Raw genomic sequence first — 26867 nt, forward strand, 5'->3', positions numbered from 1 at the left:
GACTTTTTGATGGAACTAATCCGCATTTGCGTTAAATGGTGAGGAAAACCACAAAAACCTCCAAAGGTTAACTTGACGGCAAGGGAACTATAACCCATAATACGTCTACCAATGAGGATGCTTTACGTCAGCATTATGGTCAGATCGAGTAGAGAGCGGAATTCAAATCAACCAGCCATAGCTAGGATTCGAACCCGGTTCACTTCATTGGAAGGTAAGCACTCTACTTCCTGAGCCATTTTGAAACATAGTTATTAGTCTTTAAAATTGTTAAAAACCATATATGAAATATGTTAGCTCTTATTAGATTTATCTAAGTGTTGGTTCGAAATTTTTGCACTTTGTTCAATTAATCTTCAAATTCCTTAACTACTACGGAATTACTATAATTTCAGGAAATAATTTTTCTAGTGGTAGCAAAGGCAGTGTATTATTATGTATATATAGCAGTGTATTTTAAAGAATTAGAATTTAATGAATATTTTCCATTGTACATAAATAATATGAGCTTTACATAAAGAATATAAGTTATTCATAAAAGATCAGATACAAAAAAGAAAAAAGAAATGCATGAACAATTCAATTTGTTTTTAAAAATGTCAGTTCGTTATACTACCATTGCAAAAAATCTTTTGCAAAAACCTAAAAAGTTTGCATCTCTTTGAAACCATTAGTTATATTTTTAGGAACACTTAGAACAAGTGAAAAATTGCTGTACTCTTTACATGAAGCGAATTATATTTAACTTTTAATACATTGACAGCAATAATAATGAGACGGTAATTCCGTAGTTGTTATAATAAGACAGAGATACAAAGGACACTGACTTTATTACCAACAAATATGGAATGAAAATTAATTTAATTCCTGAAAACTAATAATGTATCATATTATAATTACCTCATTTGATGCGTAATGGTTACGGGCGAGCAATTCTTTTCCCAGATTTATGCATACGGATATATTATCTTCACGGGTATCGATCTCAGCTTTCAAACTCTGGTGGTTGTTCATTAATAGCTCCACCCCAGAGACATCTCTGTTTAAAAAACAATATAATTTCTTTAGGTTACACAAGAAACATAATCCATAAAACACAGTCATTTTTTATAAAAGAGAATCATATTAGTAGTTCTCCTTTAAAAATGAAGGAGCAACATAAATCAGTTAGGGTAGTAGGTAGTTAATTTACGTCGCACTAGAGCTGCACAATGGGCTATTGGCGACAGTCTGGGAAACATCCCTGAGGATGATCCGAAGACATGCTATTGCAATTTTGATTCTCTGCAGAGGGGATGGCTCCCCTGTTTTGGTAGCCCGATGACCTACGGGCGAAGTCGAGCATTTTACAGTTTAACAAGGACCGATACTACGCACCCACGGTCCATACGCAGGTTGATCAAAGTGGTCACTAACCCGCTTACTGACCGCAGCCAGTGATGCTTGACTTCTGTGTTCTACTGGGAATCATGACTTTACGATCAGTCTACTACGGGACCATACGATTAGTCCACTGCAACATAAGTCAATAATAACGTATATAAGTAAAAATTACATTCGATTAAAGAAAATTATAGACTACAAGGGAAATCTACATAATTTAAGAGATAAGGGAAATTGAGATATAAAGGACGTTGTGTAACAATTACCAAAAAATGTTTTAGTACTTTTGAAAGCTTTTCTTCACCTCTGTGTGTAGGGAAGGAACGTTTACCTGAAATTATTGCTTCTTACCCGCATGGAGACAGCTGATACATCATTTGTACAACAGATATAAACTATTTTAAGGATGTCCAGAGTACAATATCTGTGCCATATGATTTCTCCCCTCGATATTTTTGAAAGCATTGTCAGAGTTGCGTGTAGTGAATGAGTGTTTATATGAGATGTTGTTTCTTTCTTAGTCTCTTGGGGACCGGTAGAAGCAATCTTCTTTAAGGAAGGCCAGAGTACATCTGTTTAGTATCTGTGTCATATGATTTCTTCGTCTGTGTCAGGTAGTATAATATTTGTTCTTCATGCATAATCTTATCCAAATAACTTAACTCTATTTACTTTTCGTCAGTAATGTATGTTGGGAATTAATGTTTATATGAAATGGTATTTCTTTCTTAGAATTTTGGGAACAGGTGGTTCAACATTTGTACCACAGACGTAAAGCTCTTTTATAAAGACAATAGTATAATGTCTGTGCTGTATGATTTCTTCCCTCAGTATATTTGAAAAACTATAAACTTCTTGTCAGCTCTGTACATAGTGAATGAAAGTTTACTTGAAATGGTGTTTCTTTCTTAACCTTTCAGGGACAGAGAGAGCAACATTTGCACTACAGATATAAACTTTTCGAGGAAGAAAAAGAGCACAATACATGTATCTTATGATTTTTTTTCCTTTAATATTTTAAAAACATTTTAACTTTTTGCTAGTCATTTATGCAGTGAATGATGTTTACGTGGAATAGCGTTTCCTTGGTAACCTTTTGGTGCAACATTTTTACACCGTATGATTCTTTCCTTCACTAGCTAATTACACTTTCCTTTCCTCAAATCAGAGATGCCAACTTGCTACGGACTGCGGATAAATATTTTCTCGTGGTAGTGTTTTAATGTATGATTCTTAGTTTAGTAAATTCGATTTATAGGGTGTTTACACACCTCTATTTCGAAATAATTCAAAGGCTTATAATATGATACGCCCCTTTGCTGCAGTTAAGCCGTGTTGAGCCTTGTGACCGAAAATCTGCGAATTTTAGATTATAGTTTTCTACCGTTTATTAAAATGTTTTGTAGAATCCGGAGCAGTGAGCATCTCTGCTTAAAAGTATATTAATTTTAAAAACACCCACTTTTGTTTGATAGATAAGAAAATAATTTTCAAAAGGTGATATGTTAATGCTAGTAGAATTTTTTTTTAAAGATGCTACTTTACTGTTTAGAGATTTAGCAGCTTAGAGTCCTCTTACAGAATATATATATATTTTTAAAATAATATGCAAAGGTATTAAAATATAGGTGTTTGTCTAATATTCTGCCACCATTTTTTAAAATTTTTTAAGGCTCACGGGAGCTTTGAAAAATTATCCGAAATAAATTGACATCCAGATAATGCATATTTGACTTGCTGAATTGGCATACTCAACAAAACAAATGTAACCAATTTTTATGTTTAAGAATAAAATGAATGTAGCCAAAAAGTTTAATCGAAATAAATAAAAAGCTATAAATTGAGCTTAGGTGTCTTAAAATAAAAGGAAAAACAATGAAAACCAAATGCACAATTATTCAATTTAAGGAAAATAACAATAGCTTCCCTAGCAGCAAAATAACTTGGGCTCTTATAGGACAATATTTACGAACCTTGGCTCAATAAGGGTTCAAAGGGCCGATATTTTTCCGATATGGGACCTATATAGATTTGTCCAATTCATCCGATATTTCACTGCCACTTTACAACCAATATCAGCCCCATATAGAATTGTCATATTTACCCGATATTTTATAATCATTATTCAGCTAGTATGAGCCCTATATTGGCCCTATATAGGCCGATATTGACACTGCATAGGACTAATATGAAAAAATCTAGACATCCCAATATTGGTCCCTCGGGGAATGCTTATGTAGGACCTATATTGAGCCAATTTTGAGCCGAACTGGGGCGAAAGTGAAATTGTTGGTGGGGTTGTTTATTCAAGCTAAACTTTATAAAAGAAGAAATTAGCCTTCAACTTTTTTTCTTCTATATTTTAAAAAGACCTGTCATGGTAAAATAAAGTTTGACGTATTACGATAACGCGCGATTTACCGTCCAAAGAGTATACTTCCATTTTACTCGGCTCCTAAAGGTTTAAATTGCATTCAATTACAAGAAGAAATATATGTCCCTTACCTTGGTTTTTCGGACGTGTTCATCATTCGGACTGTCTCTTCCATCCATTGCATGAGGTCTCGGACCATATTCAAGAAACGGAAGAGGTCACCAGTGTCAGCCAGTTTTTCTCTTCTGGTTTCACACATATGCAACAGTTTTTGCCAGGCATTCACAACTTCTGAAACTTTGTTACTGATTTCATTTGCTCGTTCCCCAGCATAAATGGAATTAAATTTAATAGCATCGTCTTGAATTTGTTGCACCTAGAGAAAGACATTCCCCAGAAAGGAAAATATGTATAGAATTTATGATTTGCATGTCAAAGAAAACTTCCTGTTTTTAAAATATTGCTGCACGTTGTGTCATTATGCAAATGTTAACTATATAACTGGTTGAGCTTATGCTAGCTAAGCTTTACTAAGATGATAAGTTAAATAGGCAACCCCCAAAATACTAGTGAGTTATCTTTGTTTTTTTTGTTTTGAGCATAGATGAAGATAAATTTATGCAGTATCTTTCGTTGTATGAACCTGCATTTTTATTTTCATTTGGTTGGCATAGAAAAGTTGACTAATTAATCCCTTTTTAAACTGGTAGAAATATTAATATGCCAAGCCTGTTTTTCTAACGGTTGAATAAAGGCATGCAAAAAAATTTTACGTTTTTTAGTTTTTACTGCAACCTTTGTTTTTGCCTTTTTTCATTCTAGCTTTGTCCGAGACCTCAAAAGCAACATTTTGTTTGAGATGAAAACTTAATGAACAGGCCAACCTTCACTTTTTTAAGTATTAAATAAAGTATATAATAGCTTGCGTAAGTAAACCTTGTTTCAGTGATGGTTATTAAATATAAAATAAATATTCAAAAGGTAAATTTGCTCTTGATTTGAGAACGCTTCGCATTTAGGATTTGCGGAAAATGATTCATCCCCGATTTCGGAAGGTTTACCTAGCCTTGTTTTGTAAAGGCGGATTTAATCTTGATATGAAAGGGTTGTTTAAGCAAGCTTAATTAACCTCATTGGGTGTAAACTTGCATAGTTATATTCAACATTGTTTTAAGCTGACATGGTTCATTTACTAAACCTTTATAAACCTTGTTGAGCTTTGTGATAAAGGTTGTTGCTGGCATTAAAATCAAACTTACACTGCTGTCTAGAATAGTTTTATGTAAAGTTAAATATTCAATTAGTAATCCACGAGTTACATTTTGTTATTACTGTGAATTTAATTACTGAACAAATAACTAAGTTTTTCATGTATGGCAAAAATAAGACAATTTGTTTGTTAATAAATTGGAAAGTAACAATTAAAATCACATAAGAAAATCAAATATTAAAAAATATTTCTGTTAGGTAATTTCTGCCAGAGAATTCAGTTCTTAGAATATTAAATTAGAAACGTAAAGCAGTGAATTTATATAAATTCTTTTCAGAAATTTTACTACCAGTGTTTTAGATTATTAAAAATAAAATATTATTTGATTGTTAAATATCTTTCATACACATTATTATATACATAATTTATATACACCGAAGAGCCATTACATAATGACCACCCTCCATCTATAACAATAAGCTCACCCAGGTTTTCATGGTTTCTCGCCCAGGAACAATGTTGCACATTAGGATCCATAATCCTCATAGAACAATCCCTGACCTCTGTAAGCTACTTGAACATAGTTGCAGACCAGGTTCACCCATTCATGGCAACAGTTTTTCCTGTGGGGGATGGTGTTTACCAACCGGATAATTCACCATGTCATAAGGGTCGAATCGTCGAGGAACATTATAGTGACTCATGTCTTGGCACCTAAATTCACCTGACCTAGATCCAATAGAGCATTTGAGGTCCTACTTGGAAAACCAAATTCGTGCTGCCACGCTTTTCCCTCGCAGTGTGAGGGAATTGCAGGACCAGTTGGTGAGCGCTTGGTACCAGATACCTCAGATTACCTATCAGCACCTTGTGGAATTAATGCCACTACTGGTGCTAGCAGTTTTGAGGGCTAAAGGTGGTCCTACATGTTATTAGCAGGGTGGTCATAATGTAATGGCTCTTCGGTGTATATTATAATTTCAGCAATGATTGCAACAAAATATTTTGGATTGCATTATTATTTTATGATTGCAGCAAAGTTTTTAATGGCGTGAATTAGAAATTTTTTACAACACAAATTTATGGGAATATTACATAATAAAGCAAATAAATATGAAAAACAACTTACGGCTGATCCCAATGTCTGCAGGTCATGCTCGAAGCCAATGTGCTTGCGTTGCAAACTAGACACACTAACTGCGTCTCTTCCAAGTTCATAAGGCATAGCATTTTGTTTTTCCTAAATAAATGAAAATCAATGTTATTACCGAAAAATCTTCATATACACCTGCAAAGGGTACCCTCGAAACATTGCCTTTGAAGCATGTGTTTGAATCCTGGTTGAAAATAAATTAATGGTAATCTATATAAAGGGAGTCCCAAATGCATCGATGGCGGATCGGGTTAAGGCACCACGCTGGTGGATGATGCACGTCCTGTCGCTGTTTGAGGTGTGAAAGTTTGGAGAGAAGTGTACCAGATAGGGCCCTACTGAGTTGAAATTGCATAGCATTCCTACCATGGCTATTAAAATATAGAGCCCTGAAAAACAGGGCAAGATGCTTGTGATTGAGAGAAGTGGGGGTAGCAAATAAATAAGTAAATAAAAATAAAAATTCAAGTGAAGTAAAATTAATTATGAAAAAGAATTTAGCGAAAATTGAACTTAAAATTTCAAAATTATTAGTTCCTTTTTTTAAGAATTTTATCTAAAAGAAATTATTTAGAACGTATTTTATTATTAAAATTACGAGGCGCATCCAGAAAGTAAGTTTCCCGAATTTTTTAAAAAGAAAGAGCTCGCACTTTCAGGAACATATTTATTAGCAACTAGTACATGGCTGGGAGTTGTTTGATCATCCACCCTACAGCCCTGATATTGATCCCAGCGATTTTCACGTTTTCCTGCACCTCAAGAAATTCCTGNAGAACTCACACTTTCGGGAACATATTTATTAGCAACTAGTACAGCAATGTTTCAGCTATTTTTCAACATAGCCATCACCAGAATTGAGACACTTGTCGTATCGTGGGATCAACTTTTGTATCCCTCTGTCGTAGAACTCTGCCGGCAATGAATGGAATCAGCGTGTGGCAGACGTCTACCGTTACTGTGAAACACTGCGGAAATTGTGACGTGTCATTCAAAACAAGAGTCGTGGAATGCTTACTGCAAGTGTTGCGCTCCTGCATGACAATGCTTGTCCACATACGGCACGACACACAGCAGCTGTTTTGACGGAATTTGGCGGGGAGTTGTTTGATCATCCACCCTACAGCCCTGATATTGATCCCAGCGATTTTCACGTTTTCCTGCACCTCAAGAAATTCCTGTCCTCCGCTGAGCGTTTTGGCAACGACAAAGAGCTGAAGACGTCTGTCACACGTTGGTTCCATTCACAGGCGGCAGATTTCTACAACGGAGGGATACAAAAGTTGATCCCACGATACGACAAGTGTCTCAATTCTGGGGATGGCTATGATGAAAAATAGCTGAAACATTGCTGTACTTGTTGCCAATAAATATGTTTCTCAAAGTTTTGAAAGTTGAAGTCCTTTTCTTTAATAAATTAGGGAANATGGCGTTACTGTCTATCTCTCTCGCTTGTCTAGGCACGCGCTGCCCTTGAAATTACTTATAAATGTAGTGTGCACATTTTAAAACTTCCGTAGAGGAATCGAGTGAAGTGTAAAAGCTCTAAAAAACACGATTCTTCTTTCTGTGACACATCGCGACAGCGGGCCGTATTGATACGAACCGGGGGCCGGATGTGGTCCGCGGGCCGTATCTTTGACATGACTGCTTTATAGTGATTGACGTTGATAACTATTCGTCAGTTTTAAAATCGTGTTTTATTTTTCTTATTGTAATCGTGGCTTTCAATTTCTATTATGTTAGTCCTTAAGATTTCCATTTTTAAAGGATTCTACACTACCTAATAATTTAGAAGCAGTGATTACAGAACACCCCACGTTTTGGACAATACTAATTTGCTATTGTTATTAAAATATTTAAAAACAACTTACTATGATTCGACCTAAGACATCGGCACAGTCATAGAAAAATCTGTGTAGTTTCCACGATGCGCTTAACATTTGTGTTCTAGTTTCTACAAGCTCCAAAAGATCAGCCCAAGCTTCATTCAGCATATCCTTCCATTCAGCAATGGTGGCACTGTCAGCATGATGAGCAGTGATTAATTTGTCAGCGTGGAAGTTAACACTTGAAACCCTTTCTCTACCAATGGATTCAGTCTCCTTCGCAAACTCTTTGAATCTAGATCTAAGCATCTGCAAGAAAGGTTCGTAGCGGCCAATTAAGAAAATACATTCACAGGGGAAATAAAAATTGCATGCTAGAAACATCAAGCTTTTCCCTCTTTTGATAGATAATTTTTCTTAAATATTCAAAGTAATAACTAAATTCCATCAAAAAAATATTTTGGTATATTTCAATTGTAAGAAAACAGTCTAATAGTTATTAAAAAAAATCAGATTATTTGAATTATATTTCTAACAAAATATAAAATCCAAATAAAGTAGTACGAATTTTTTTCTCCATTTTTATTCAAAAATTTATCAATAATTGATTTTGAAAAATAAAGAAATTTAAATGATGAATAACTGTTTCGCTCTTATCTAATATGACCGCAAAGAAGTGCAAATTGAAAAATTATTGTTTGGAAGTGAGGCGTGTTAGGAAGATTTTACCTTTAACCCTTTCGCGCCGACTGTCACAAATACGTGCCAGCATAAAAAATGTATCAATCAGGGTAAAAAGATAAAACTGGTAATCAAAGTATTTCTTTAGCAGTTTATTTGTGGGCGGAGTTATAATTGTTTGATTTATTTAATTCACCATTACTTTGTTCAAAATAAAACTATTTAGTTATACTTTGAATTAACATTGATTATATATATGATTAAACTAACAATAATTAAAGTAAAAGCAAAGTAAGTCTGTCAAATTAGCAACGACTACATTTAAGTTTACCGTTTTTTATTTAATTACAACTTGATTCTGATTTTGTACGAATGCTTTTCTGAATCACCCGTCCCCAAGGGGTAAATGCAGACAGCGGTGTTTCATACTGTATATTCTAACCATAGATCATTAAAATGCTAAATATAATTTTTTTTTACTTGTTTCGATCTAAATTAATGCAAAAAAATGAAGAAAGTCTGAAAAATAGGTTTAATAAAAATCCTGAGTCAAAAGGTTATGTTCTGATAGCTGTTGTTTAATTAATTATTCTATTTGTTTTAACGCATATAATTTTTGCTTTAGTTTTCTATTACTGGAAAAAAATGCATTTCAAGACTCTCAAATGTTGGAGGGTATGCTTTTAAAATGTGTATGTAACATTGTTTGTAAATTATTACAATTATTTGTTTCATACTTAATATACTTAAGCCATTTGAACTTAAAGCATATGACACACAATGAAAGATGAAATATCTAAATTTTAATCTTCATATTGTATATTTATATTTCTCTGCTAACATATTGATAAAAGTTTTTATTGAATACAAAATGTGACATTTTCACTCGCGCGTTTAGTACGTAAAATTAAATTTTAAGTTTATAAACCATATGCTTTACCGTGACGTGATCGTAATCTTGCCCAAGTTCTTGAGAAGCTGCAACTACTTCTTTTTCTCCAATCCATTGCATCAAATCGTCAACTTCTCTATTCAAATTAAACAACTGCAAAGCTTCTTCTAATTTTGTTCTTCTTTCAAGCGCTAGATCTTTCAAGCTATTGTACAACTTGTCAAGCTGAGCTTGCCTTAGAATTATTTCATCACTAAAAATTACAAAATAAGTTAATTATTTTATATTGAATTAATACGTTAAATTTTATATGCAATTAAACAACTGCAAACCAAGCCTATTTCGCATGACTTGCCCGTCTGGCAAAAATGGTAAGTAAATTTGCAATTTTGATAGATTTTACTAGTTTTTTTAAAGGCTTAGCATGACGTACAATAATTTCTTCAAACCATTTTAGTAACGTTAATAATATAAAAATATCAAAAATATACTCGAATTATGTGTTTCTAATAATCTTAGCTTCGCCAGTCACCGGTGATCCCCATGGAGCTACGAAAAAACTCAGTGCTGGTCACCGGTGACCCCATGGCATTCAACGTTTTAATATACTTGCTTCAAGAATATTTCGTCACTAAAAATTACGAGATATGTTAAGTATTTTCAGCTGACTTTATATACTTGCCTCAAGATTATTTTGTCACTAAAAGTTATACGAGATGTGCTAAACATTTTACATTTATCTAATTCTCTTGATTCAAGATTATTTCATCACTAAAAATTACAAAACAAGTTAAGTGTTTTATACTGAGAATAATATTTATATGATTTAATGTAATTATATAATATTGATTTAATATATATTTAATACTTGTTTCAAGACTATTTCGTAACTAAAAATTACGAAATATGTAAAATATTTTATAGTGATCTTAAATACTTTCCTGAATACATTATTTTGTCACTAAAAATTACAATATATGTTAAGATTTCTACGTTGATCTAATATATTTGTCTCAAGATTATTTCATCACTAAAAAATACAAAATAAGTTGATTATTTCAGATTGATTTAATATACTTGATTCAAGATTATTTAGTCACTAAAAATTAAGAGATATGTTAAGTATTTTATGTTGATCTTATACACTTGCCTCACTATTATTTTGTTACTAAAAATTACATGAAATCTTAAGCATTCTACGTTAATCTAATATGTTTGCCTCAAAATTATTTCAGCTCTAAAAACTGTGAGATATGTTAATTTCATTTATGTTTATTTACTATGCTTTCCTCAAGGTTATTTTCTCCCTAAAAATTAGGAATTATGTTAAGAATCTATGTTGAATTCATATACTTGTGCCTGAAGAATGCTTTGTCAATAAAGTTACAACATACATGTTAAGCATTTTACGTTGATCTAATATACTTGCTCAAAAACAAAGATCAAACCTGCTGGGATGCTTCGCAGCCACTAGTTGTTTAGCAATATCTCCGAGTTGCATTACAGTTTCATAAAACAGGTCAATTTCATTTTCAAAGCTGGCATGTTTTTTCATCAAATTTTGAGCACTTATTTCATCTTTGCCACGCTCATCAGACATCATATAAAGTTCCTGTTCACTCATCCAAGATTCAGCTTCCGTCGCATCGAATAAATACTATAAGATGAAAGAATTAGTAAAAGAATATTTGTTTAGCTTCACTACATTGACAGACAATATTGTTGGACAATGACAAAACATCGAATAAATATTAGAAGATAAAAGAATTTTTTTAAAAAAATGTATGTTTAGCTTGGCTAAACTGTGAAATAATATTGTTGTCGTAATATTGTTTGAAAATGATAAATTGTCTACATCGTGGGTATTATACTAAAATTAGATTCTCAAATGTGCCGGCCAGGTGGCCGAGCGGTTAGCGTGCCTGACTGCGAAGCCATAGGCTGCGCGTTCGAGTCCCGCTCTGGGCATGGATGTTTTTCTCTCTCTTTGTGCTGTCCGCTGCTGTGTGTGTGAATGTGGCCCACCCTATAAACGGGTTTGTGGCAGTGTGGCGTGGGCAATGTTGCTCGCCTCCGTGACTTTGGTTCACAGGTGCCCACTGGATAACGCGAAATGAGCAACAATTCTGGCATAGTATAGACAAAGATTCAAATTCAGTGCCTGCCATTGGAGAAAAAAAAAAAAAAGATTCTCAAATGTTGTCCAATTTCGTGTTATGTAAGCCTTTTTAATTAGCTGATTAACTTGTTATAGCTATAAAGTTTATACAAAATCAACAATACACAATAAATACAAAATCAACAACCCAAGGTATATGAAGTTGTTGTATTCATATTTGAGGTAGTTTTAAGGTTGATGGGCACTTGCTTTAGAGCAACCAGCTTAGGGAGGTTGTTTTTTAACCTTACAGGTAATTTTTTTCTACACTTCAAGCAGATAAGTATATTTGAGGTGTGAATAATTTCACTCGATATCAAACAGTATCGCTGTGCTATATCTGAGGTTGATTTTATAAAGTGAAAATGATGTTGAAATTAAGGTTTATTAATGCATGAGGTTATTTTTGTTTCAAAACATAACCTCATTTTCTACCACAGGTGTGTTTTTTATTTCTGTCAATCTCAAAAACACCTTATTTTTTTTGTAAGGGAAGAAGTTCTAGATTTGTGCAAGGTGTAATATGTATAGAGTTACTCCACAACATCTGCTGAGTTGTGTCGCTTTGGTGCAGGATGACCTTTTAAAGCAATCTGACATAGTGCTGGGGTTGATGAGGGCGAACAAACTAATGGGTCTAATATAATTTAGATTAGAAAAATAAAAAAGAAGAATAAGACACAATAAGTAACGTAATATAAAAACAATATATAAGAATGTATAAGAAAAACCGTGTACTATGTAATTAAATTATTATACAGTCGGATCTCTATTTAACGAAGTCGCTAAATCCTGATAATAAGTTCGTTATATGGAAAATTCGTTAAGTAGAAAATTACCTTTGAAATACTAAAACAACACAAAACAAGTTTTACATTCATAAACACTAGACATAATTTTTTTTATTTTTTATTTTTTAATAGCGGGCACTTGGAACTATTGTCCATTTGCCTCAGAAAGTGCCAGAACTGTTACCCTCTTCTCGTTACCCAGTGGGCACCTGTGGCGAAGCCACGGCGGTGGAGCAGCGTCGCCCACGTCACGCAACCACAAACTCGTACTAGACATAAAAAAATAGCAATTACTCCTTTATCTTGTAAATACACCTTTATCTTGAAAATTTGTATCTACTATTTATTTTGTAAATCTTAACCATAAAAGAAATCTGCATAAAAGACAAGAATAGAGTAAAACATTATCCAGTGCTACACTGTTATGCTACATACATTTTTAACTAAAAAAAGATAAATTTACGTATAAAATTATAGTTGCTTTTATTATAAAAGTAATTTTAAGCATATATTACCACATACGTTCTTAAGTTTAATTGCTACTGATAAAACCCATTAATTTTGACTGAGTTTTAGTTTGAAATGCAAACAAAAAGGGAAAGGGATTTTACTGCTCTCTTTAAAAGTTAAGTGGCTTCGAAAATCAATTCAAGGTCATTCCCCCCCATAAAATGTATAAACAAGTTTGAAATTTTCTGAAATATATTGGGCAGCAGGGAATGTGGATCTCAAAGAAAAGTACGTAAAATAGAAAATTCACTTCACTATTTGGAAGTTATTTTACAAAGACATTCCTAAAATGTTCTTGGTTTCTCTAAAAAATAGCAAAATAGAGAAATTCGCAAAATGGAAGTTCGTTAAATATAGATCCAACTGTATTTTTGTCGTATTTTTTATCGTTATTCATCAATTTCGGTTGCATAAGTATTTTAATATTTATAAACCTGATAAAAAAAATGATGTCTTACTTGTTGGGCTTTTTCTGATTCATCCAGCTTGAGACGGCGATATTGAACAGCACTCTTCAATTCCAGCCATAAACATTGTAACTCAGCAATCAGTTGCTTAAACTTTGCACCATCTTCATGGCCCTCTCTGATGAGCTTGTTCCCGTTCTCACAAACATATACAATTCTGTGTTCATGGTTGTCGATTTCAGTCTGAAGAGACTAAAATTTGGCAAAGAAAAAGAAACATTTCATCTAAAGTCAATCATCATTGAAAATGTTATTCTTGAATATAGTCAAACCCAGTTATAGTGAACCTTCAAGGGACCGAAATTTCGGTTCACTATAACCGGGTGTTCACTATATCCGTTACGCAGATAATTTACCTAATGGTTCCCAAACTCCTCCCTTTTATTGCACATTATTCAAATAAATGACTGAAAAATATTATGTAGTAGCAAAAAATGTGTTATTTTTCATTACTCTTCGTCTTGCGTACAAAAAAAATTAGTAATATTTAGCTGATGAGCAATCCTCAACATCAGTTATGGAACACTTCCCGACTCTCAGATAATTTTTCCTGAATTTCTGTTATTCCGTTTTTTAAACCTGTCTAACCAGCCATTTGAGCACATGAAAGTAGTCTCATAAAAACATTTAGCAAATTCATCCACATTTGTCCAGATACAGGAAAATTGCGGCTTCTTCGAATGGTGAACCACTTCAGTAATGCTTCTTCATCATCCTTGTGATCTGCTTTTCTCAACTTATTCTGCCATCTAAATTTTTTTCATGAGCAGAAATTATTAATTGCCTATTTTTCCATATGTTACAAACTTCAGATTTGGATAGTTTATATTCCCTGAAAATATCAAAAAAATTAAGAAAAAAATCAGTCGAAGACAGAAAAAAGTTCATTATATCCAACTTCCTCACTTTTTTGGTTCACTATATCCACAAAAAATGACATTATGTGTGTATAGCAAGGCAAGGGACCGAACATTTTGGTTCACTATATCTGGGAGTTCACTATAAGCCATGTTCACCATAGCGGGGTTTGACTGTATTATAAAATAAAATGTAACAGGGGTATTATCAGTGTAATGATAGAAATTTTGGAAAGTCATGAACCATTACATCGCTGAAATTTACTTTAACGTCAATCCGTCAATAATAATTAACGTTATAAATTAATTTAATACAACGAATATAAAATTGAATCAACGAATGAATCAATGAAACGAATATAATACAATGAATATATTTACGTTGAACCGTATTTTAATGTGAATTTATCCATCCTTGATCCCATGTTATTAATATGGTTTAATTTGGATAAGAAATGCTGTTCAATTTAGTAATTTATCCAGACTGCATCAAATGTTCGCAATATTATGGTTCGGCGAGTGAAATCGAATCATTTTGCGATAGTTTATGTAAATTATGAATATTTATATTTACTTTCATGCGTGAAGCAAAGCTTGAAATAAGAATTGGAAGGCTCTCAAAAATTAACTCACTATTCGATGATGTGTTAGGATCTGAACGACGGACTAACTTGCACGATAACAAGGTTCTACTAGATAACTTAATATAATTGAAACAAATTTACACTACATTATTTTTTAAAATTATCTAGTTCAATTCTAAAATTTCTCTCTAGATTGAGTTCATTAACCAGTTAAGTGCATTTGACGAGCTTACTCGCCGGACCAAGTTTCTATTGAGATGTGTGTTTGACCAACACCTCCTAGTAAAGAGAAGACCTCAGCACGGATCAATTTAGTAGTCCGGCGTAACTGATGTAAACTGCGCAAAGGAGAAAAAAGAAGAAAGATGTCACTACGTTCGGGCTACTAAGGTGCGCAGTAGGGGAAAATACGAAAGATGTCATTACGTTTGGACTACTAAAGGATCAAATTTCTTGTTTATGGTAACCCGTGCTAAGGCCTTCTCTCTTCTAGGAGGTATTGGTTTGACGCGTGTACACGTCATGCAAAATAAAAAAAAAAGTCAGTGACGATCTAAACTTGAAATTCTAATAAAATACAATAAAAAGTATTATTTGGTGATATGTATCCTTTATATTACCAATAGAACTTCACAATGTATATTGCGGAGTGGGGGGGGGCACACAACCTGAAACCACTCAATTTTAATTATAAACTATTCATCTCTATTTTCTTTATCTTAGATGGAAAAAAAATAGTCCCATATATACGCTATAACTGTTAAAGAAATCTTCGTAATACGCATTTCATAAAATTTAGAATAAGACCATTTGCCTTGTGTTCCACGTGTGTAAATACACGTCAAGGCTTGGTTTTAATGACGTACCCGGGAAAGGATTTCTAAAATTAAAGTCTGCTCTTAACTGGTCAAATATAAACTATTCACTACTACTTACTTCACTTAAAGTAAGTAAACAGGCCTAGACGTATGTTAAAATTGTTAAAGAAATCCTGAATGCATTTGACCGCAAGAGCTCTTAGAACATATCTCTTTTTTGAAATGTTACAGACTGGTAACTCTATTCTTTAAGTTTTAGCATTTGTATTGGAGAAAATTGAATATTCCTATCCCAAGCGGAATATAATATGAAAATCCCATATGTATGTAAATTTTTATTGATTTATAGAAACAAAAAGTTGTTTCTGAAAAGCAAGCAGTTATAATGCTTACCAAACCAACCAAATATGAAGTTAAGAGAAGAAAAATGCCATTAGATTTATATGCAAATTTGTTACCACTATTTTTATAAAGAGACATTTTCCATTACTGCAAAATAAAAGTCCGGCAGGTTAGTGCCGAAACGGTTCAACTAACTGTTTTTGTAGTCGACTCGTTTTCGACCCAATTTACTCAAAGATTTCCGAAAAGAGAAAAAATTAGTAGTAAAACTACTAAAAAATTAAGACTTTTTTTAAAAAATGCAAAATGAAAGCTTTTACAGATTTAAGTTATAAACTGTCCACTATATTTATTTTTCCTTCAGATAAGATATAGTTCTTTGCTTACATGCCAATACCGTTAAAATCAGGAAAAAGTTTACTCCTCCCGAAAAAAAAGTGTATAGTTTATCTACGGTAAGAACTCCCCCCATCACAAAGTCTGAGGTTGTCTGCTGCTATGGAAACAAAAATATTGCATTTCAGGGAGGGTAGCTTCTATTCACTGCAGAGATAAAACATAGATCAGAGAAGAAGATTACCTTTTTCTCGCCAACCCTAGCCAAAACTTGTCTTGAACAGTGACCCTACATCCTTACTTGAAATAGTAATACCCCGTTCCCATAGTCACTGCCATGGGCCCAGGCGAGTTCTTACTTTAGACAAACTACAGATATGAAGGGGTTTTATTTCAAGTTCATGATAAATTTTTTTCATTGAACAAGAGGAATATGCATATGTAACTTACCTGGTTTTTCTTTTTCAGCATTTGAACGCTGTACAAACTATTACCGAAATCAGATGAAGTTGCTAAAGGCATCTTCTCGTGAATCCACAATTTTTCATCTTCCACATCTCGGCAGAACTGGAATGCTTCTTTCTTTTTCATTAGGCGTGATTTACGTTCGTCTAATGGACCCAATAGCTTATTGAATCTAAGAAAAAGGAATTTTACATGATCAGTGTCTCTTTTTTTCGAAAAGTCCCGAAAAAGGCAGATTATTTGAAAAAAAAAAAAAAATTAATAAAAAAATAATAAATATTTACTGCAAGTTATTTTTGCATGAAATTATCTTAGGATAAAGAACTTTTATAATTGTGTGCAAAATTTTTCGATTCACTTTAAAAGTATTTATAATATGGCGAACTATGCAAAAAGTAAAATTAACATTAACCCTTAGACGCAAATGGGACACCGGTGTCCCTTTAATGTATATATTTTCTGATTTGCTAATTACAAGTAAAATATATTTTGGTATTTTTTTATATATAAAAAGCAGTTTATCTGTTACTAAAATTTTTTAGATTATTGGAATTATATTTGTATTAAAATACGAAAGAAAAAAAAAAGTAGTGTACAAATTTTTTTAATCATATTCAAATATTTAATCAATAATTGATTTCGTAAATTAAAGAAATTTCAATGAAAAATAAATATTTCTTTTAGATCTAAATAACTACGAACAACTGAAAATTTTGAAAATTATTGTTTGAAAGTAAGCCGTGTTTGAAAGATTTTACCTTTAACACAGAAAAAGACACCAGTGTTTAATGCTGTATTTCCTAACAATAAATCATTAAAATTTGAATTATAATATTTTCTCTTTACTTTGACTTAAATTAGTCAACCTAATTGCGTCAATTTAGGTTAAGGGGTCCACACTTATAACCACTCACCTGACCAAACTATTGGGACGATATTTCTCAGATTGCGGCTTTCCCCTATACGTTTATTCAGAAAAATAGGTTTTTGTATCCGATTTCATAACTTAAAATATCGTCTTCACTAATTAATAAGCATATTTGAGGTTTCTTCCTCGAACCATTAAGATTCGGTCCTAAAGCGTGAAGATCCGATCATTGCATCAAAAGTTATTCATGGTGATCTTTTTTTTCACACTGTATGTGTTGACCTACTTATGCTTAGTGATCTTTTAAAAATACATTTCTTTTTTGTCCAAAAATGAAAGAACAAGTGTTGCATTATTAGGATTAATTTTTCAGAAACACGATATTTCTGTCTCTACAATTTACAAATAGTATAAATATTTATATTAGAATAATTATTTATTTTTATTATTCTTTTATTATATTTTTTTAAAAACTAAAATGGTCCGTAAGAGAAAGAAATATCCACTTGATATAAAGGCATGCATTACCATTTTTTTTATATAGGTATTTTTTTCTATTTGGATATGGCTTTAATAGGTTAAAATTAATCAAGCCATATGTCATAAGCATACCCTATTTATTTATTTAATATTTTTTTATTAATAAAGATGAAATTAGCAGTTTTGTTCACCATCCTCTCTTATTTAGTTTGCCAGTTTAATTATATTTCAACTTCTAATTTTAGTTTTGAAATGTTTTCCTGGTGGCACGAAAATTTTTCAGGTTTGTATTTAGAATTGTAATTACTATTTTTTCTTCAAAAAAGCACAGAATACTGCTGATTTCGTGAAAAGGTAGAAGCTGCTAAAATATTTCGGATTAGGGAACTACTTACCTATCTTCAACATATGCTTTTTTGTATTCAATTTCATCTGTTTTTTCCGGAGTCATGCTTTCAAGGTATTCAGCTTGACTTTTTAATTCATCAACTTGTTTTGCTTTCAAAGCCATTTGCGTCTCGACAGCCTGAAAGAATAAAACAAAAAATAAATAAATTAAAAGTAATGAAAAAATACGAACCGTTTTAAGAAAAATGTTTATATTTAAGGGCTTAACTATTTGTACAATTCTAGTACATCAGGAACTTCATATTAGGTACCTTGCCTCTATATATGTATTTTATAAGGGTTGTCTAACTGAAAATTGGACAAGTTGTATGAAAAGAATATTTTCATTGGAAATCAAAAGAAATCACCAAGAAGGATGTGACACAGGTAGCATCGTTTAGGTAGCATGTCTATGCCTTTTCAGTAGAACGATTCTGGTTGATTCTGGTGGAAATCTTGCACAGTTTCCTTAACTTCGTCCTCTGAATGGAAACATGTCCCCTGCAATGTTCTCTTAAGTAGCCCGAAGATGCTGAAGTCACAGGGTGACAAACCTGTACTGTACTGTGGGTGCTCCAACACTTCTCAATAGAATTTGTGTAGGGTCGTATAGGCTTCAAAGGAGTGGGCTAGTGGGGCATTGTCAAGGAGAAGAATCACTTGTTGTGTGAGAAGGATTGGCCGATTGCTTCTGAGTCCTTTCCGTAGTTTCGTCAGAGTACTGCAGTATTGTGTTCAATTGATTATGCTCCCTTGGGGCAGAAAATCAATTTTTGTTCCGATTTGAAAGCATCCATGTATAGCACTACTTTACTTTCGATCAATTTGCTCTATCACAAACATTTTTCAGTGTTAAACGTATTGTGTAATGCGCACATCTCACCACCCTTTATATCCCTGTTCGGTGGAGCTTCTATAGTTGCAGTCGGTCTAACACAATTACACGTGTCCACTTTTCATTTGAGCAATCCTTATAGTTCTTAATTTTGAGTTTGTGATTGATCCAAACAAAATACTTAATTAAACTCCAAGAATAATAATGGAGCTATCTAAGCTGCCCTGCCTTCCAAGTATAATGACAAAAATCCAATAATGATAAAAAAAAACTTTTTTAGTGTGTTTCTAACGTAATTGAAAATAAAGTGGTTAACAAAATAATGGAACACATATATACTAACTCTATGTAAACAATTTTACTTTAGGCTGCAGAAGTTTTGGAAGATTTTACATGGCAAAACTGATGGCTCAATTTTAAGGATCTCGCTTGAAGCTTTTAGAAATGGCGCCCATTTCTAAAAGCTGCATCGATTAAAATGAGCTTTGTAAGCTAAAAGGTGATTTCCTATTTTCAATACCACCGTAATTAAGAAAGCATTGTAATATAAATATAGCAATCATACGGAATGATTACAAAATTGCTTGTATTAAAGTTAAAAAGAAGTTGTTAACTTCTTTTCCTTATTTTGATCAATCCGAGTCCTGCACAGAAAAAATGGCATTATTTTTAAATGCTTCAAACATGATCCTTTGAATTATACTAACAATTTTGCCGTGTAAAATCTTCCATGGCTGCTTAATTTTTTTTTTTTTTTACATAGAGTCATTATAGAAGCTTTTCCATTATTTTGATAATTCGATAATGCTATCTATAACAAATTTATCTACCACAACAAAGACCATTCAGAGAATTAAAGTTTTGTTAATTTTCTTAAAACCACTATTAAGTTTTTTAATTTTCTTGATAAAAAATTAATAGTCGGGCCGAAAATGAGACAAATCTCTATTCTTTAATACAATTTTGACTTCCACTATATTTTAGTTTGTGAAAACAAATACATCTGTAAAAGAAAATTGTGCCTAACCAGACCTCTAAACGTTAAAGCGGTCGCTTAAAATGAGAAATTACTGCTAACACTAAATTTTTCTAAGACTTGAAGGAATCTTTATTTTTTTCACCCCATTCATTAACTCACTTATTCACTCACTATATCACTATTCTTCTTCTTGATGAACAGTCATCATAGTCACAGTTACCATAACGACACGTAATTTATTTCTAAAAAATATAGAAATTTAATAGTTACTCGTGCCATAACCGAACGTTCACATACTCATTAAACGCCAAACAGATTTCTCTACAACAGAACATACTCACGAGAACGTGCGCAATTAAAAAATATCGCATTCTCTCGTTGCATCCAGCGTTCTCATGCATAGGTTCTGCGCAAAGTTTGTTTGGGGGTAGCTGTGTTGCCCAAATCTTACGTTGAGGAACATGCCGCATGCAAGGTGAATATGCAAAATTTCTCTAGTCTCTCTAATATCATACGGTGCTCGCTAAATATCACATTTTTTTACCCTTAAAAATATAGATCTTTAAATCTGTTCAGTTAATGAGCTCTTGTTTAGTTGAAATAGAATGTTTTTTTTTTATCTTACTTGTTGTTTTTGCAGTATTAGATTAACACTGGTTAAATCTTGACCAGTTTCTGCAGGCAATACTTGATTTTCTAATTCGGTAATCCAGCCGTCAATATCATCACATGTCTGCATGTAGAGAACTTGCCTGTTTGCATCAAATAGCCGCTCACCCTTGTCTTTGGTAGCATTTTCCAAGGCTTCAAACTGCTGTTCGAGTTCAGAGAGTTGAGGATAAATAATAGCAGCCCAACTTCTTTTTTCAGTAACGAGCTCTTCACCACTCTATAAAATAAAAAAAAGTATCCTCAAATAATCTATTGCAGTGTAATTCATTGAATATTTTTAAAACATGACTTTTTAAAATATCTATACACAGCGACACCGTATAAATTAGTCTTCTTATTGGTATTACGTTTATTTATGTTTCAACATGTAAATCTTTCTTTTTAAATTTCTTATTATTTTACTAACACTTCGCAAGATTTTTCACAACTACTGTACCAATCATCACTTAATTTTTAATGCATATATTTTTTTTACTATTCCAAAAATTTAAACAAATAACCAAAATTACTAAAATTCTTTTAAATTTAATTTAAACATTAATAAATAACACTTAAAATAAGCTAAGTGTATCTGATTTTATTACCAAACTTTAAGCATACCTAACTAAGGTGACGAAATTGCAGCCAACACCCTCACTTTTTTAGAAAAGTTTTCTTAGTAATAGCGAAATTAACAAAACTTGAACAAAACTTTTTGAGCACCGAAAAATTACCAAACCTTTTATATCATATATAATGGTAGTACAAATAAGTTTAAGTCAAATTATGCTACTACTTTAAATATATAAAAATAAAATACTTCCAGAAAATTGGGAAAATTGGTAATCAAGTAATGAAAGGTTAGGTGGCCATCAGGGTTATTCAATCTTTTTTCTTCTACTTTATAAATTGTTCTAGGTCGTTGTCACCGTGGAAAATCCTAACTTTTTGTAGTGATGTAAAAAGTTTACGAAAGGCCTTTGTGCAAAATGGTAAGACATTTGCGCATAAATTAGATTGATTTTTTCAGTATCAGCTACAATTTCAGTAAAAAATTTTTTAAAACAGATCAAAATCTATTTCGTTAAAAAATTAAGGTAATACGAACACCTTGTCTTTTTTAAAATAAATTTGAAGAAAAATTATTGAGCTACCAATTTTTATTTATTTTTCTCTCCATAAAAATACCTAAGCGCTTAAACCTAAGAGCTTAAAGTCTAGTTAATTACCCGATTTTACTTAAGCTAATCTCAGTTAAGTTCTTTTATTTACATACACGGTATTACACAGCTTCAAGTTGTCGGACATTTTTTTTTGAAAAACAGTAGCTTGCTCGAAATTTGTTTCAGTTGCATAAGGGTTTTAATTCTTGGGTCAATTGATAGGTAATCAAGTGATAACATTCGGATGATGACTAACCCAGAAACGAGTCATAACCTACCAGAATGACTGGGCCATCACATGAACAGAAAAACGGACTTATGCAATTTTTTTGGCTTAATTGATATGAGTTAATGTTAAATAATTATTCTAAATTATTTAGTCTTAGTTAGTATGTCAAGTCATTTTGGAATTATGTTTTAACTTGACTTACTTATTGTACATAAGTATTGTGAATATTTCATTTCTTACTCTTATTTTTGCTGAATTTTATTATTCATTTTATGTCGAAAGTTTACGATTTTGCATTGAATTTTGAACTTACTAACTTATTAGTGCATGGCCTCTACTTATTATTTCTTATTACAATAGTTCATATTACATTCGTCTTTAAACTCCAACGAATCAGTTAATGACACTTTGTGACAGAGCACTAAAATAGTTGTCTATTTTTAACGTTCCAACTTAATGACAAGTTATAGGTAGTTATCAAAACTTGTTCTGTCCAATATATATATATATATATCACTGTTTTTGTAAAATTTACTAATTGAGATATTTTCAAAACTTATTTAACACTTACTCAAATTCTTGGTTTACCATATTTTAACTTGATTTCTAATTTAGCGACGCTTATTTCTTAAAACAATGGTTGAAAGTATAAAAATTGAAAAAAAAATACGGATTAGATGTGAATATTTTGCTCTGTGATTTTAAAGTGGCTTAAAAATTCTAAAAGAGTTAAAACAATAAGCAACTTCAATGTTTTCTAAACACCCAAACATGTATCTCAAATCAATATCTGAGTTTAGTATCCCTCTGTAATTTTTGAAAAAGTGTCCATTCTTTTTTCAAGTATGATGTAGTATAATCAAAGCTAGATTTAGGTAAGTGTCTCTGTCTATAGTTTTTTCCTGGTGTTGAATACACGATATATTTCTCTGTAAAAAAATTCTCACCCTAAATATTCAAATTTTATTTTTCTTATTAATTTCAAAATAAAAAAAAGCTAATAAGGAATTTAAGTGTATTAAAAAATTTATAGTTTTATTTTTGTATAGATGCTTTAATTTTTTTTTTACTAAACGCGTTTAGGATTCTGGACAATAAAGCAAACTGCCTTAATACTATTCATCCATTGAAATAAAAGAATCATAATATCAATCAAATGTACATGCATACAAGAAAAACAACAACAATTGCAATTAAAATAAAAGTTGCATTATATTTATTCGAAAAAGTAACTGAAAATTTAAATACCGGCTGTTAATCTTTTTTTTTTAGTGGTTTGATTTTTATTTTTGCAATAACTGCAATATGTTTCATTTTTTTACTTAGGTCATTTTTATATTATTTACGGAGATTAAGCATCGTACCTGTTGCAGTTTTCTTAATCTATCTTTATTGGCCATAACTTCAGCTTCAAATGCTTGATGGCGTGTCCATTTGCTGTGAATAGTTTTAGCACTGCGATATGTATCGTCTTGAGCTGTGATGTACTTCTCTTGAGTCCATTCAGAGAGCTATTTGTAAACAAAATGCAATAAATGTGAAGAATGTTTTATTATAACATCTTGCTAAAATTTCAAAAATAGGCTATTTAAATACCACATTGTAGAGCTAATGTACCATTTATTCGAAGTATGAATACATTTTGTCATTCTAGAATTCATGTAATGACTGTATTCTATTAATACCGGAACAAAATTTCAGTATTTCGCACGTAATGAATACATTTTACTTTACTAGTATACAATTCTACACACGTAATAAATGCATTTCATTAGTACTGGAAGATCATTTTTGGTTGTAATAATAATAATAACAATAATAATAATAATAGATATATAATTCTAATTATATTTTATGGTAATGCTTACTTCTTTGCAATCTTGTAAAAAGTGTTGCAGTTGTAATTGATCTTTTAATTTATCCATTCTATGGGTTGCTTTCTCGTGATTAACGTTTCGTCTATAAAATAAAAACATATTTTTTGTAAAATAGTTCAATTAGATGGTTAGAAAGATGTAGATTTATAAAAAGATTAGAGTTAGAATCAAATTGAAGAAGAAAAATAAATTAAAATGGATCAAAATAAACATGAATGCCAGGATTTCATCAGGGGCACTCTGCATGCATTCATGTGAGAATTCTCTACGAATAACTGTTTAACAAAACAAAAATGTCATTGTCTTATAAAAATGTTATTGTCTTGTAAAAATGCTATTTTACAGATGGGTGACGAACAATTTAGTCTAACTGTATGTAAACAATCTTACCTTTATCAGTAAATATTTTGGAAGATTTACACATCAGAACTGTTGGCACAATTTTAAAGAGAATGTTTGAAGTCTTCAGGAATAATCACATTTGTACCCATGCCAAACTCGGATCGTCCGAAAATGAGGAGGAAAATTTATTAACTTCTTTCGAGTTTTAATACCAGCAATTCGGAGGATTCTAATTCTAATTATCATCTACATCTCGGTTCCTGTCGTCGTAGGTAGCACCAACCAATCAATCGGTGGATATTCAATTGATATCTAAAATGTCACATCTAATGTATGTAGTTGGAGAAGTCGGTTGTTGACAGCAGATGCTGACTTCGTGTCATGTTGACTTCTTTAGTGCTCGTAGATGGTACTAAGGACAGAGTCCAATAGAAAGAAGAAAGCGACTGGATTATCTTTGGCTTTTGCATCAATAAGTTCTTGTTGAAATATGGTGTTGCAGTCAATGACTTTGCTATAAAATTATTTATGCAGTTTTTCAATGTAATGACTGATTTTGTCTAATTTCATGTCTTTGTGTACATTTTCCTTGGTCATGTATCTATGTGCGTTTTGCCTGCATCGTAGTAATTTGTGTTGAAAGAAATCGATTTTGTATTTTTGAGGTGTGGTTGCAGTCGCCCATGTGGTTGAGGCATAAGTGATGATTGAGCGCATGTACATGATATAAAGCAGACATTTGTTGTAAAATTCTGAGGATTCTATAGGATTGTGATATTTATATAAGAATGCTTTTAGAATTATAGCGATATTGAAATAGGAAAAAAGTTTTAAACTTCTTCTCTCCATTTCGGTCGATCTGAACTTTGCATTGGCAAATATGGCATATCATTTCTAAAAGTTTTAAGTATGATTTTACACACTGTACCAACAGTTTCATCGTGTAAAATATTCCAAAACAATTGCTGATTGTTAACATAGAGTTAGTACAGAGAGTTCTTATTATTTTGTCAGCCATTTGTACGTATTTAGCGTCAAAATTATTAAAGTGATGCAAAATCAATACCTTTCAGCCATATTTTCAGCCTTTTTATGGATTTTATCAGCAGCAAAATTACCATCTTCACATAACCTTTGAGCAAACTGTATAACAGCGTTGACCTTTTCATCATTAGCTTCCATTGTTGTCAAAAATGTCTCATGTTCTTTTATGAAACACTCAGCTTGTTCTAGACTAGTCTGAAATAAAACATTTGTCATTCGTCGAAATCGAACTATCATATACATAACTCTCATACCATTTTTCCGAAGCCACAGCAATTACTATACAGATTTAGAAAACTAGTCAAAAACTAAATTTAAAAAAATGCAAATATGTATTACGTTTCGCAAATTAAGATTTAGGTGAAAGGTAAACAAAAACTCAACCGAAAACTGTCAAATAACTGGAACGGGAAATGAGGTTAAAAATATCAATACCAGTCTGATTGTCTGAATGAAACTTAAGAGATGCAAAGTGCAAAATAGAAAAAGGACCACCCTGAATAACTTTTGATCTAATGATCGGATCTTCCCGTTTTACGACTCAATCATAATGGTTTGATGGGGTGACCTCAAGTATGTTAGTTAATTAGTGCAAAAGATATTTTAAGTAGAGAAATCAGACATAAAAATGCTCTTAACATATTTTTATCCTTTTACGGATTCGGATTTTTGGCCTCAAAATAAAAGAGATAGTTGCAATCTGGGAGATATGGTTCCAATAATTTGGTCAGGAGAGCGTTTCAAAGTTTGAACCCCTTAATGTTAATTTTACTTCTTGCGTATTTTGCTATGTCTCGAGAACTTTTTAAGCGAATTGAAAAACTTTTGCACACAATTCTAAAATTCGTATATCCAACGATAGCCCATGCAACAAATAGCTTTTAGTAAATATTTATTATTTTTTATTTTTTAAATTAATAATAGTCGAAAAATTTGGAATTATAAGGTGTTCAACTTATTACATAATTTTAAAGAATGTAATAATCTACAGGGCAAAATACAAAACTCGAGCGAAAGCGGTAGAGTAGTTCTTGTGAATTTTAGAAAAGTCGTATTTTAAAAATATGATTCATAAAACAGGTTTTTATGTTTTCAGTTCCTTTTTCCACATTAGCAATTTGCTAGATTTCGAAAGTGCTTTTTTATTGCTTATATATTAGCT

The 26867-nt window shown here is 32.0% G+C and overlaps 1 protein-coding gene across 1 annotated transcript in view; it reads right to left on the reverse strand.

The window, feature by feature from the left end:
* The window catches only part of LOC107438918 (spectrin beta chain), a gene marked incomplete in the record, with an annotated part of 105952 nt that overhangs the window by 36569 nt on the left and 42516 nt on the right, over window positions 1–26867 (reverse strand). The window contains 12 exon segments of the mRNA XM_071185528.1: window positions 3889–4133; window positions 6097–6207; window positions 7995–8258; window positions 9571–9775; window positions 10971–11179; window positions 13440–13640; window positions 16836–17022; window positions 18594–18724; window positions 21025–21288; window positions 23807–23953; window positions 24311–24401; window positions 25728–25900. Coding sequence (XP_071041629.1) covers window positions 3889–4133; window positions 6097–6207; window positions 7995–8258; window positions 9571–9775; window positions 10971–11179; window positions 13440–13640; window positions 16836–17022; window positions 18594–18724; window positions 21025–21288; window positions 23807–23953; window positions 24311–24401; window positions 25728–25900 — 2228 coding nt within the window.

This window comes from Parasteatoda tepidariorum, chromosome 9 (assembly GCF_043381705.1).
Source record: "Parasteatoda tepidariorum isolate YZ-2023 chromosome 9, CAS_Ptep_4.0, whole genome shotgun sequence".
Taxonomy (NCBI): domain Eukaryota; kingdom Metazoa; phylum Arthropoda; class Arachnida; order Araneae; family Theridiidae; genus Parasteatoda; species Parasteatoda tepidariorum.